General features: G+C 44.6%; 1 protein-coding gene across 1 annotated transcript; it reads left to right on the top strand.

The window, feature by feature from the left end:
- Nucleotides 1-1,464: 1,464 nt before the first annotated feature.
- Nucleotides 1,465-10,221, top strand: LOC310796918 (ATP-dependent DNA helicase PIF1-like; the record flags this gene model as incomplete). Its single annotated transcript, XM_083659167.1, has 12 exons — nucleotides 1,465-2,019; nucleotides 2,440-2,566; nucleotides 2,952-3,077; nucleotides 3,266-3,419; nucleotides 4,115-4,229; nucleotides 4,778-4,884; nucleotides 5,469-5,608; nucleotides 6,290-6,396; nucleotides 6,482-6,569; nucleotides 7,111-7,256; nucleotides 9,676-9,867; nucleotides 10,107-10,221. 12 exons carry the CDS (start codon nucleotides 1,465-1,467, stop codon nucleotides 10,155-10,157), a joined length of 1,908 nt encoding a protein of 635 aa, XP_083515293.1. The 3' UTR covers nucleotides 10,158-10,221.
- Between the last annotated feature and the right edge of the window lie 811 nt (nucleotides 10,222-11,032).

The raw sequence follows: 11,032 nt of genomic DNA, 5'->3' as shown, positions 1-11,032 counted from the left end.
TCATGATAACATGCTGGCTGCATATGAACCCGCCCCGGAATGCTTCTTGTGAAAATATGACGGCGCACTGCACGCCCAGAGAGCCTATTTTCGTAAAACTCATCAACGCCTATGTTTGAAAGAAATGTACGGCTTGAATCATTACCATCAATATTTACAGCTTGAACACGACCCTCGTTGATCCACGCAAGAGAAAATAACCACATAATCGATCCGGTCTGAACTGACAGAGAGCAAGATATTAGTTTAATGATATCTGCGCATTTTTTCCTGCGGGCCGTGAAACGTTGGTTTCCGGAGTTTGCTTGCTTTTACAAAGGCTACAGTGTAACGCTTGTATGTTTGTAGCAAGCTACAATGTAGCCATCTGTAGCGTTTGTAGCAAGTAAACTCCGGAAACAGCTGCTACAAGCTCCGGAAGGCATGTGACTTTCACAGAAACATGACGTCGCCCGTCGCAATAATAGCGATTGGTCAGTTCACACACATGGGCGGGACCTCTCCTCTCTCATTGGCTGCAATTTTAAATACCCTCCCTCTGATTGGCCGAGAGCGCCTGGCAGCCATTGGCTGATTCCACACAACATGATGCACATTTTGAAATCGGCGTTTCGCTGAAGAAGTTTCGAGGCAGACAGAGGAGCAGACTCTAGGACTTCTTTTATATCAGAAGGTAAGAAGAGTAGAAGTAGTAGTAAGAAGAGCTTTATTCCAACGTTACTTTTCATTTATTTCGATCGTGGTGTCGAGTTAAACTCTTACATTGTAATCGATCAAGATCACGCAGTTAGATGTGTGTTGATTGTGTCTGTATGAGATGCAGCTGTGGTATTGTTTCAAGTCAGGATAGTTGCTGTCCTAATCCAGTGATTCTCAACCTTTTAAAGGTTGACAATTATCATACAATGGACCCCTAATATAGTCCACATTAGAGCCACAATCCCCCCATTTGATGAGATTTTGTCCCAAATCTGAAAATATTTTCGACAGATATGATTTTCTACATAATTCTAAAACTATCTGTACTGTTAGGTAACGTTGGAGAGAAAACAGCTAAACTAATCAAAATCGTATTTTCTTCTACATTCTCTTTCTCCAATTGTGTTAAGTGCTTCTAAATTAGATGATGCTGCAATTTAACAATTCATCAAGTTGAGCAGGATAAAGCCAGCAACAATTTTTGGGTTAGGTTGTTTCAGGTTGTATTAGGGTTAGTTTTAGGGTAAAATCGCTAAACCGGAAGTCAAATTGTGGGAGATTGTTGCTCACTTCACGGAGATATCAAGTTGCCGGGGACCTCAAGGACCCCTGGTGGGCCGGAACCCCATGTTGAGAACCACTGTGCTAATCCATACACAACTCCACTGTATTATATTATCCATCTTTTTATTGTAAAGACTGTCTTGATGAATGGCAAGTGGTTAATGCATACGTTTGCCCACTGCAGCACCGGAGGCCACTGTCATGCTCCAGGGGGAGGACTCAGCCCAGCTGCAGTGCTGCGTGGCGGTTGAGCGGCTGAACGCAGCCGGACAGGCCACCCGGCGGCAGGTCATCCGCAAAGCCTCCGTCATCCTGGGCCGCAACGAGTTCCAGGAGATCACTCTGCAGGTGCACGACGGCAAAGTGCCCCAAAACTACATCCTGAAAGAGTTCAAGCTCTTCACCAAGTTCGCCCGGGACGGGAAGTGCACCGTCAAACTGCTCCCCGAGAACACCCAGGTGCTGATCTCCGACTGCCCCCCCCACCAGCTCAGCCTCTTCCTCAAGACCCTGAGCATCAAGCACCAGGCGTGGAGGGCTGGCAAGCCGCTGAGCGACCGGGAGAAGCTGAAGGCGGCTCTGCCCCGCAGCTTCGAGGCCATCAGCCCGCTGCAGCAGAAAGACGTGCAGAAGGCCAACGAGCTGAGACTGGGCCAAGCTCCTCCCAACGGGCTGGCAGAGCGGACCAATAGGAAGCCCGGGGCAGGGACGGGACAGCAGGTCAAAAGGTCGAGGAGCGACTGCAATTTTAGCCCAGTGAGTTCGTTGTGACGCCGCAACCCGTTTGCCAGAATGTAGCGTTGGTATTTTACGTGTCTGCAAAACAGGGATACGCACAGTTTTGGCATAGATGTGAAACAAAACGTCAGCATTTTACGTTCCTAAAATGTCTCCATTTTACATTTCTGCAAACCTACAATCTCAATTAATATTTTAAACAAAACAGCCGTTAATTTGAAAACCTCGCTGCCTTTCCAATGCCAAACGTGGTTATGTTTAGGTAAAGTAAAACAACTTGGTTATGATTATGGTTTGGTTTAGGCAAAAATAACAAATGTTAAAAGCTCTTTGTATGAGTCAGTGTGCTCTGTGCTACGTCCTTTCAGGTGACGCATCTGAGCAGCACTAAAGCTCTTTGTATGTATCATGAGTTTGCTCTGTGCTACGTTCTTTCAGGTGAAGGCCAACCCGAGCAAGAAGCCGGTCCTGTCTCTGCCAGCAGCGCGCAAGCTCAACAAAGAGCAGGCTGCAGTGCTCAGCGCCGTGCTGAGCGGCAAGAACGTCTTCTTCACGGGAAGTGCAGGTATGAAGTGCGTGTGAGGCTGTACAGCACATTTAACACAATACATCCGAGTACGTTTACACAATCAACATTCAACTGTTTCAACATGCTCGGGAGATCCGGATACCTGATGAAGATTCACTTTTATACAATTATTTTTTAGAAGACCCTCATTCTTTGAGTTGGTAATCATTAAATTAGCTGGACTTTTCTTCATACATTCACACACGATACTCCTGCTCAAACCAGTCGGGTGTAAACATTCTCCTTCCTGTGTATTTATCGTCTTGTACTAGTAACACACACACACACACACACACACACACACACACACACACAGACGCACTTCATATTTTCTGAAGTTCTCCATTAAAACGCCATCATCTGGATGTGGTGTTTTCTTCAGGCACAGGGAAGTCCTTCTTACTGAAGAGAATCATAGGATCTCTTCCTCCGAAGAGCACCTATGCCATGGCCAGCACAGGAGTGGCCGCATGTCACATTGGAGGAACAACCTTACACAACTTTGCTGGTCAGTCACTGCGTGTCTGAAGTGTCTATAGCACAGCTTTAGTGACTTCTGTGTTTGACTGAACACTGCTGTTAAATGGCTTCCACCGTTGCCATGGGGTATTTACAGAGGCCTTTGTTTTTCTCCTGTCTCCCCTCTGCCTTTCTTTCTTCCTACACGCGTGTCTTTCTCCTCCCGTGCGGTCTCAGGTATCGGCTCGGGCTCGGCGCCGCTGGAGCAGTGTATCGAGCTGGCTCAGAGGCCCGGGGTGCTGCAGCACTGGACCAGCTGCCGCCACCTCATCATCGACGAGGTCTCCATGGTGGAAGCAGAGTTCTTTGACAAGCTGGAGGCCATAGCCAGGTGAGATCCCATTCACAGCTCAACGTTTCACAGGTCAAGTCGAGTCAAGTTTATTTGTATAGCCCTAATTCACGAGCATGTCTCAGAGGACTTCACAGAGAATATGTCTAGCTAAATCTAGCTGACACGACAGTAACAATTACAGTAGTAATAATAACAACAAGATTGAACAATCATATGATAGAGAGAGATGGAGAGAAAGGGAGAAAAGGGGGATGGAATGTGGGGGAGGAGAGAACGGGTGACATGCAGGTGGTGGGCCAGGTTCAACATCATCAACCCAAATGAGGGCAATGTTTTCACAATATGAGATTGAGGCACAAGCAGGTTTGGAAACTGTTTTTGAAAGATATTTAGGTCCTGAGGGAACAGAATACTAATTAGGAAATATTTAGAAAAGAGAAACACAGGTGTGCAGTTTAACACTTAAAGGAGAACTTCAACATAAAACAATACAGATTTATTTTTGCACGTGATCATTTGTGCATGAATGACATCACTGATCCACAATTGAACTCAAATCAACTGTGGATAACTGTCAAACTAAATGAATGCCTGCTCAACTAATTTACAGTTATTTATACGGATATGTGTGAGATCATGTGCAACATAAATCAGCATTGTTTTTCTCCTTTTTAAGTTGGCTATATTCATCTCCAGTGACATGATGCCCCTGACTCTGTGCCCTGCTGTAGGTCGGTGAGGAGGTCCACCGAGCCATTTGGAGGCATCCAGCTGATCGTCTGTGGCGACTTCCTCCAGCTGCCTCCAGTGTCCAAGGGAAAGGAGAAGGCCCGATTCTGCTTCCAGGTCCGACAAGTCCGGGATGGCAGCAGCACTTACTTATTTACTTAGCATAATTTTCATGTCATTACCATCGTTGTATTCTGCATCTATACTCTTTAGGCTGAGCATAATTTATATACCCAGAGGAAGAGCTGAGTATAGTCAGTATAGCTGTGTTTACTTTTAGACCCCACTGATTCGCATGGACCTTGCATGGCTCATCAATTTCACTTATGATTTATTGCCCTCAAACTTAAAGGGACACTTCACCGAAAAACAATGCTGATTCATTTTGCACATAATCTCACACACACATCTGAAAACTGTAAACCGTTTTGCAGGCATTCATTTCATTTTGACAGTTATTGAGAGTTGATTTGGGTTAAGTTGTGGACCACTGGTGAGAAGAGATGTGTGAGATAATGTGCAAAATAAATTGCCATTGTTTTCCCCCAGTGAAATGTCCCCTTAACATAGGTCAGGATAAGCTCTACAGATTCTAAACTTAGTCCATGAAGCATCTCAAACCTTGAGGAAGAACTGAGACCTTTACCCCTCTGTAAACCCTGCAGGCCAGAAGCTGGCGTAAAGTCATCCAGGCTAACATGGAGCTAACAGAGGTGCGGAGGCAGACGGACCAGTCCTTCATCTCCCTCCTGCAGGCAGTGAGAGTGGGCAGGTAATGAGCACTCGCACAGCCCAGATATACTGTATAATGTGTTATGCATTAGTTATGCGCATATATACATATTTATTTAGAGTTATCACATGTACTCAGTATCAAACCTTTATTGACAGACACTTAGTCCATAGATGGCACATACACAATTACAAAAGGACATAAGAGCACACACACACAAAAAACATACATTATAAAAAGGAATCATACCAGAATTTCCACATATGTGACTGGTATCTCACAGAACTTAATAATGACATTCTGAGACACGTTCAATCGACGGATGAATCTGTACATCAGATTTCTCAGGAGCGCCTGGAAAGTGGCCACCCCTGCCGTCACTAGCACTGCTCCACCTTTTTTTCAGCAAGATGCGCATGCAGTCATTATAGGCAACCTGAAGTTTATGGATGCTCGCCTTCTTAAACCTTACCCACATGGGGGCAGTATACTGATCAGTAATGTGAACATAAGTTGATAAATAAAATAATCTACAGAACCTCGTATTGTGCTATGGCTTTAGTTTACCCTCCCAAATGAAGGGCAACATAACGATCGTATCTCGATTATTGACACCGTTTCAGAGTCACAGAAGAAGTCACGGCTAAGCTGATTCAGAGCGCCTACCATCAGATCGAGAGGGACGGGATTCTAGCGACCAGACTGTGCACACACAAAGACGACGTGGAGCTCACCAACGACAGCAAGCTGCAGCAGCTGCCAGGTGTGGGAATTCTTCTTCTCGCTCCTCGCCCTTTCCTCCAGGTGTTAACACGGTGTCTGTGGCTTGGAGCAAGGTGACAATAGGCTGGAAATATCTCCTACTGTGATTTACTTTCACCAGAGATTTCTGAGAAAGCAAGGGTGTGTGTTTGACTCATGACTATCGGCTGTGGTTTTCAAACTTTATAAGTGAACAATATTTTGTATAATAAAAAAAATAGAACGTTTTTACTCTAGTCACAGGCAGGTTCATGCACAGACATCTTAATCCCACCCAAAAACATTCCCTTAGAATTTAATTTTATGAGAAATTGTGGAAAGCTGAAACAAACGGAAAGCATTTGTTTTTTTGTAATCAAGATAAACTGGCTTATAAAGGGTTACAATTTTGAAAATGAATAAACATTTGGGTATGTATGATGTCGTCTGAAGGTATAAGGTTTGGCACACACACAAAAATGTCACCACTGTATCGTTAACATATTAAGTGACCAAAAATGGTAAGTCAACCTGGGATAGGTGAAATATTAATTTACCCATCATGAGGGTTAAGTAGGGGTGGGCAGAGACTCGTGTAAAGGGCGCCTAACATATTTAGGATGAGGAGCAGAATGGTAATTTAGAGTTCCTTCGCTGCGATATGAACTCTTAAGCGTGTTTCATGGTGCTTCGTGTCCCTCAGGATCGGCGCGCGTGTTTGAGGCGCTGGACAGCGACCCGGCCCTGGTCAAGACTATAGACGCTCAAAGCCCCGTCAGCAGACTACTGCAACTCAAAGTGGGAGCTCAGGTAGGCATGCCTGCGTGTGTGTACAGTCAATAGGCTTTGGAGTTGAGATATGATTTGACATTTATGCTTCTGCTTTTACCTGAAGGTCATGCTGACAAAGAACCTGGACGTGCAGCGAGGCTTGGTGAACGGAGCCCGCGGGGTGGTGGTGGACTTTGAGCCTGGAAAACAAGGTCAGTGTTTGATTATTATTATTATTTTAAATTATTATTATTATTTTTCTCCCCAATTGTACTTGGCCAATTCCCCCTGCTGTCCTGATCGTTGCTCCACCTCCTCTGTGCAGAGCCGTAGACTAGCAGCACATGCTTCCTCCGATACATGTGCAGTCGCCAGCCGCTTCTTTTCACCTGACAGCGAGCAGTTTCACCAGCAGCACGTACAGTAGTGCATGGGAGGATCACGCTCATGCCGACCACCCAGTTCTTCTGTTTATTCAAACCGACTTGCAGTTAATGCCCCCATTAACATCAAATGCATCACTTCCTATGTGCCAGAGTGCTGCTGCTGCTGTTTTCCTGGGAAAGCATGTAAAACCTTAACAAACTGGCTATAGGCAGAATCACTATTGTGCTACATCAATCAGTGATGGAAATGGAAACAAATGGATAGAAAATGGAAATGTATTTGTATCCAAATGTCACTGATCATGACTTAAACTAATGCAGCAGTGATAACCTCTTGTCCACCGGCCCTCTGCCTCTCTTCCCTCAGGACTCCCACGGGTGCGGTTCCTGTGCGGTGTCACCGAGGTGCTGAAGCCGGAGCGCTGGATGTTTAAGTCCGGGGGCGGGCTCTACCTGAGCCGACAGCAGCTGCCACTCAAACTGGCCTGGGCCATCTCCATCCACAAGAGCCAGGTGAGCCAAGGTTCAACGGCACCGCACCAAATAGGATACAGTAAAGTAGCGGTACTGTAATGCCAGTGCTGGGCTATAAGGTATACATCTATGATGGCCAGATTTTCCCTTTCTATATGCCATTGTATCATGTTGGTGAGTATAGCTTGAATGAGTGACTCACATGTGAATGACCAGGCAAAAACTTAATTTATTTTCCCTCAATGTTTCGTGATGATTCATCTGCAAAGAGCAAAAGATGGCTGCGATTTTCATTGCCGCGTGAATTGATTCTCTGCTGGGCTTTAAGAGCTCAGTCACTCTTTGCTCAGTAATCATTATGACTCTTACCATACAAGGTTATGATCAACAGAAGGGGATGAGAGCAACATCAATTAGAATCCAGACTTCATTCAGAGAAGAAAATCATCTATTTTTCTTTTACTAGAGGAAGAGTTTCTAATTCAAATTGATTTATTTCTGACACCAACACGGCAGTGGGAAGATTATTTGCAAGCAATAGGGTCACGGAAGTTGTAGCTTCCACTTATTTTATGCTGGATTATTTACGTCGGAACTCGCCACAGGTGATCGATCAGAACCACGGAGATATCTTTCAAGCTTTATTGAAGTATCACAGGCGGAGAGTGGAGCTAGTGGGCAGAGAGAGCGTACATGGACTGAACATTGCTTCTTTATGCTTGGGATGTATGACATCCTCGGTGACATCACAGGAGCAACTCGGACATCACCGATGACATCATCACAACAACTATGACATCACAGGTGCACCTGCCGTGATGACACGCTGCGGTGACGTCATCGTTGGGTCGCTGGCTTGAATCCGGCCCGTGGGTGTTCCCCAGGCATGGCCTCATCAGTCGGTATGACCACAGGTCAATAGGGTTACCACACAGGTCAATAGGGTTACCACACAGGTCAATAGGGTTACCACAGGTCCTTGAAATCCTGTACATGTACTGTAACAGCACAGTTGAGAAGTGGTCACACATTCAAGCCTCTTTTTAATTGTCTGTGAGCTTCTGCTAGCTCTCATTATAGAAATGTCAGCGTATAAAAATGTCTGTGTTGTAACGGTAAATAAACCTTGATGGAGAAGGTGTGTGGACCCCCAGCGCAAGAGCTCCTCTCCTTTTTGTTGAGGAGGAGCGCCGTTCAATCTGCTATTTTTACTGCTACTTTCCCGGGTCTGCCTCCTTTATGAATGTTGGTCTCTGGGGTACCAGTGAACACTGTCTGCTCGTGGCAGAGTCACTGCTAAACTATAGACATTTGCCGTGCCCTCCACATGTTAATGAGAGAAATGGCCATTATGGGCCGGGTCACTGACCCTGAACCAGTATGGATGGATGAACCTGCAGTGGTGTTGACATATCAGTGATCGCACTCTGTCTCACCAACAGCCCCTTATTCTGCTCTCAGACTCACAGCAGATTTATATCCTGAACTCGCTCCCTGGAATTGGTTAGACAAGGAAACTGGGCCCTCTGGGTAATTGAGTTCATTGGTCACGACCAAAATGTCACCCACGTTTGATCTACAGCAGAGGAACAAACGCGAGGGACACAAAGTGCATCCCACATTTGCATCCATTCAATGCAAAAGAAAATTGAAAATGTAAGAAAGTAAAAATAAAAAAACAGACCAGATTGTTTACCACACTACACACGGTCACGCACGCACTCCCCCAAACCCCCTCCCGCCCCCCTCCCCTAAACCCCACCCCCCGCCTCCAGCAACTTCCCCCCGCTTTGCAACACCCCCCCCCCCCCCTACCCCCCCTTCCCTCCCACGATGAACCAAACCGCCGCTGTAATGGCAGCCTCCCTGGTGTCGTGGTGTGGGTTGTCTTTGCTGGTAACCCTGTACATTTACAACAAATGTATTGAAGTGTGCCTTTATTACTTTTTCTAACTAGTAATAATGTGAATTCTGAGTTATTTATATGCTTTGTCCAATCCAAATTGCTGGCGCTGTTCAATGGCGACCCGGTTTTGCTCTCCGACTCTGAGAGCGAACCAAGCAGAATTTCGCTCGTGATACTTGTACCATGAAGTGACAATAAAGTTAATCTCTCTCTCTCTCTCACAGATAACCTGTCAGTCAAACAGTCAACTCCCCTATCAATAAATCCTGTCAAATCTGATTTTAGCTGCAACAATCTTCCTCTTGTACAAGAAATGTACGCTGCAGAAATATAATATTCATATATTGGTAGGCTGTGTGTTACACCTGGAAAAGGGAGTTCCTATTTGTTTTTGAACACATTTGCTGCAAAATACTGGAACCTCTATCCCTCAACATGCTGGCTGCGTTAGAAGTTGGAGAGCAGCAGTGAATGTCCAAACGCTTCTTTCTGCCTGTCATCAAACCCTCTTGCTAGTTCAAGTGTTTTTTATGTCTTTTTATTTTATTTCAGGGGATGACACTGGACTGTGTGGAAATCTCTCTGGCGCGCGTGTTTGAGAGCGGCCAGGCGTACGTGGCCTTGTCCCGGGCCAGGAGCCTGGAGGGGCTCAGGGTCATGGACTTTGACCCCCGTGTGGTGCGGGCCGACCCGGACGTTCTCCTGTTCTACAAGAAACTGAGGAAAGAGAGGCTGCTCATGCAGGTGAGTGCAGACCTTCACAAGCCTGAGATCCTTGTAATCCTCACTGACATTAATAATATATTATTATTATTATTATTATTATTATTATTATTATTATTACCTGTGGACACACAACTTGTCATTTTCACCCAAGCTGTATTATGGACAAATACACCATGAAGTCCTGATCCAAGCAATGGTATATGATTATTTGAAAAAATGCAGTCCTGTAAAATTACTTTCTGTGTCGCTTTCTGTAGGCGTCCATGGAGGAGTTTGTTGGCAAAAGCAACAAGGAAAACCGCTGGTGATGAGAATCGCTCATACCTCAGTGATGTTGTGCACCATGTGCATGAGTATGTGGACAGATCATCCACACTGTAATTACTAGTATATTTTTTCTATTGTTTTATTGACGCACTCTTGTGACAGTCTGGTTCCTGAAATCATTGTTATAACTGTATGAACGCTCTGTACAGTATCCACAGCATTGTTTTCTTTTCAACAATGGGCATTATTGGAGCCACGCTGCCACCATCTGTTAATTTGGTGCAACTTTTTTAAGAGCTTATTTTTATATTGCCAATTGTATTTATTATCATGATTGCCTTGATGTATTTTTTCTCTCAAATAAAGTTTTAGTCAACTTACTAATTGTATGGTGTACCTTCTGTAGTGAAAATCATCTGGAAACTTGCCTTAAATATTGCATATTTAATGTGAACTGACCTGGCCGTACCCTGCTGTAAGGAATTTAGATAGAAATATGGATTTTGATATCACTATTGATTCAATAAGTTAATATCAAAACCCCGGGGCACCACCACGTTCATCAGTAATTTATATTACTTTAATAAGTAATTTATATTACTTTAATAAGTAATCTATATTACTCCTGCCGTCGGTCACAGGTAAATCAGAGTCAGTTCTAAAGGAAGGAGATCTTTAATCGACTGATATTATTATAACAAGCACTGAACACGTGTTTAACTTCAAAACATAATGCGTTTATTTAATCCACAAAATAGTAAAATCACAGTATTATGCATAACACCTTGTTCGATTGAGGTAAGAAAGGAGGAGAAAAGTGAAAAGAAAGGGAATAATATAGCTGCTGATAAAAGGTACCAGCAGGTCAAAAGGATTCTCTAGAAAGCCTAGTTTAAACCTAACCTAATTAAATGCA

This window comes from Poromitra crassiceps (genome assembly GCF_964638095.1).
Source record: "Poromitra crassiceps genome assembly, chromosome: 23".
In the NCBI taxonomy this organism is placed as follows: Eukaryota; Metazoa; Chordata; class Actinopteri; order Beryciformes; family Melamphaidae; genus Poromitra; species Poromitra crassiceps.
The sequence above is the reverse complement of the archived record's forward strand: the minus strand, read 5'-3'. Positions and strand labels throughout refer to the sequence as shown.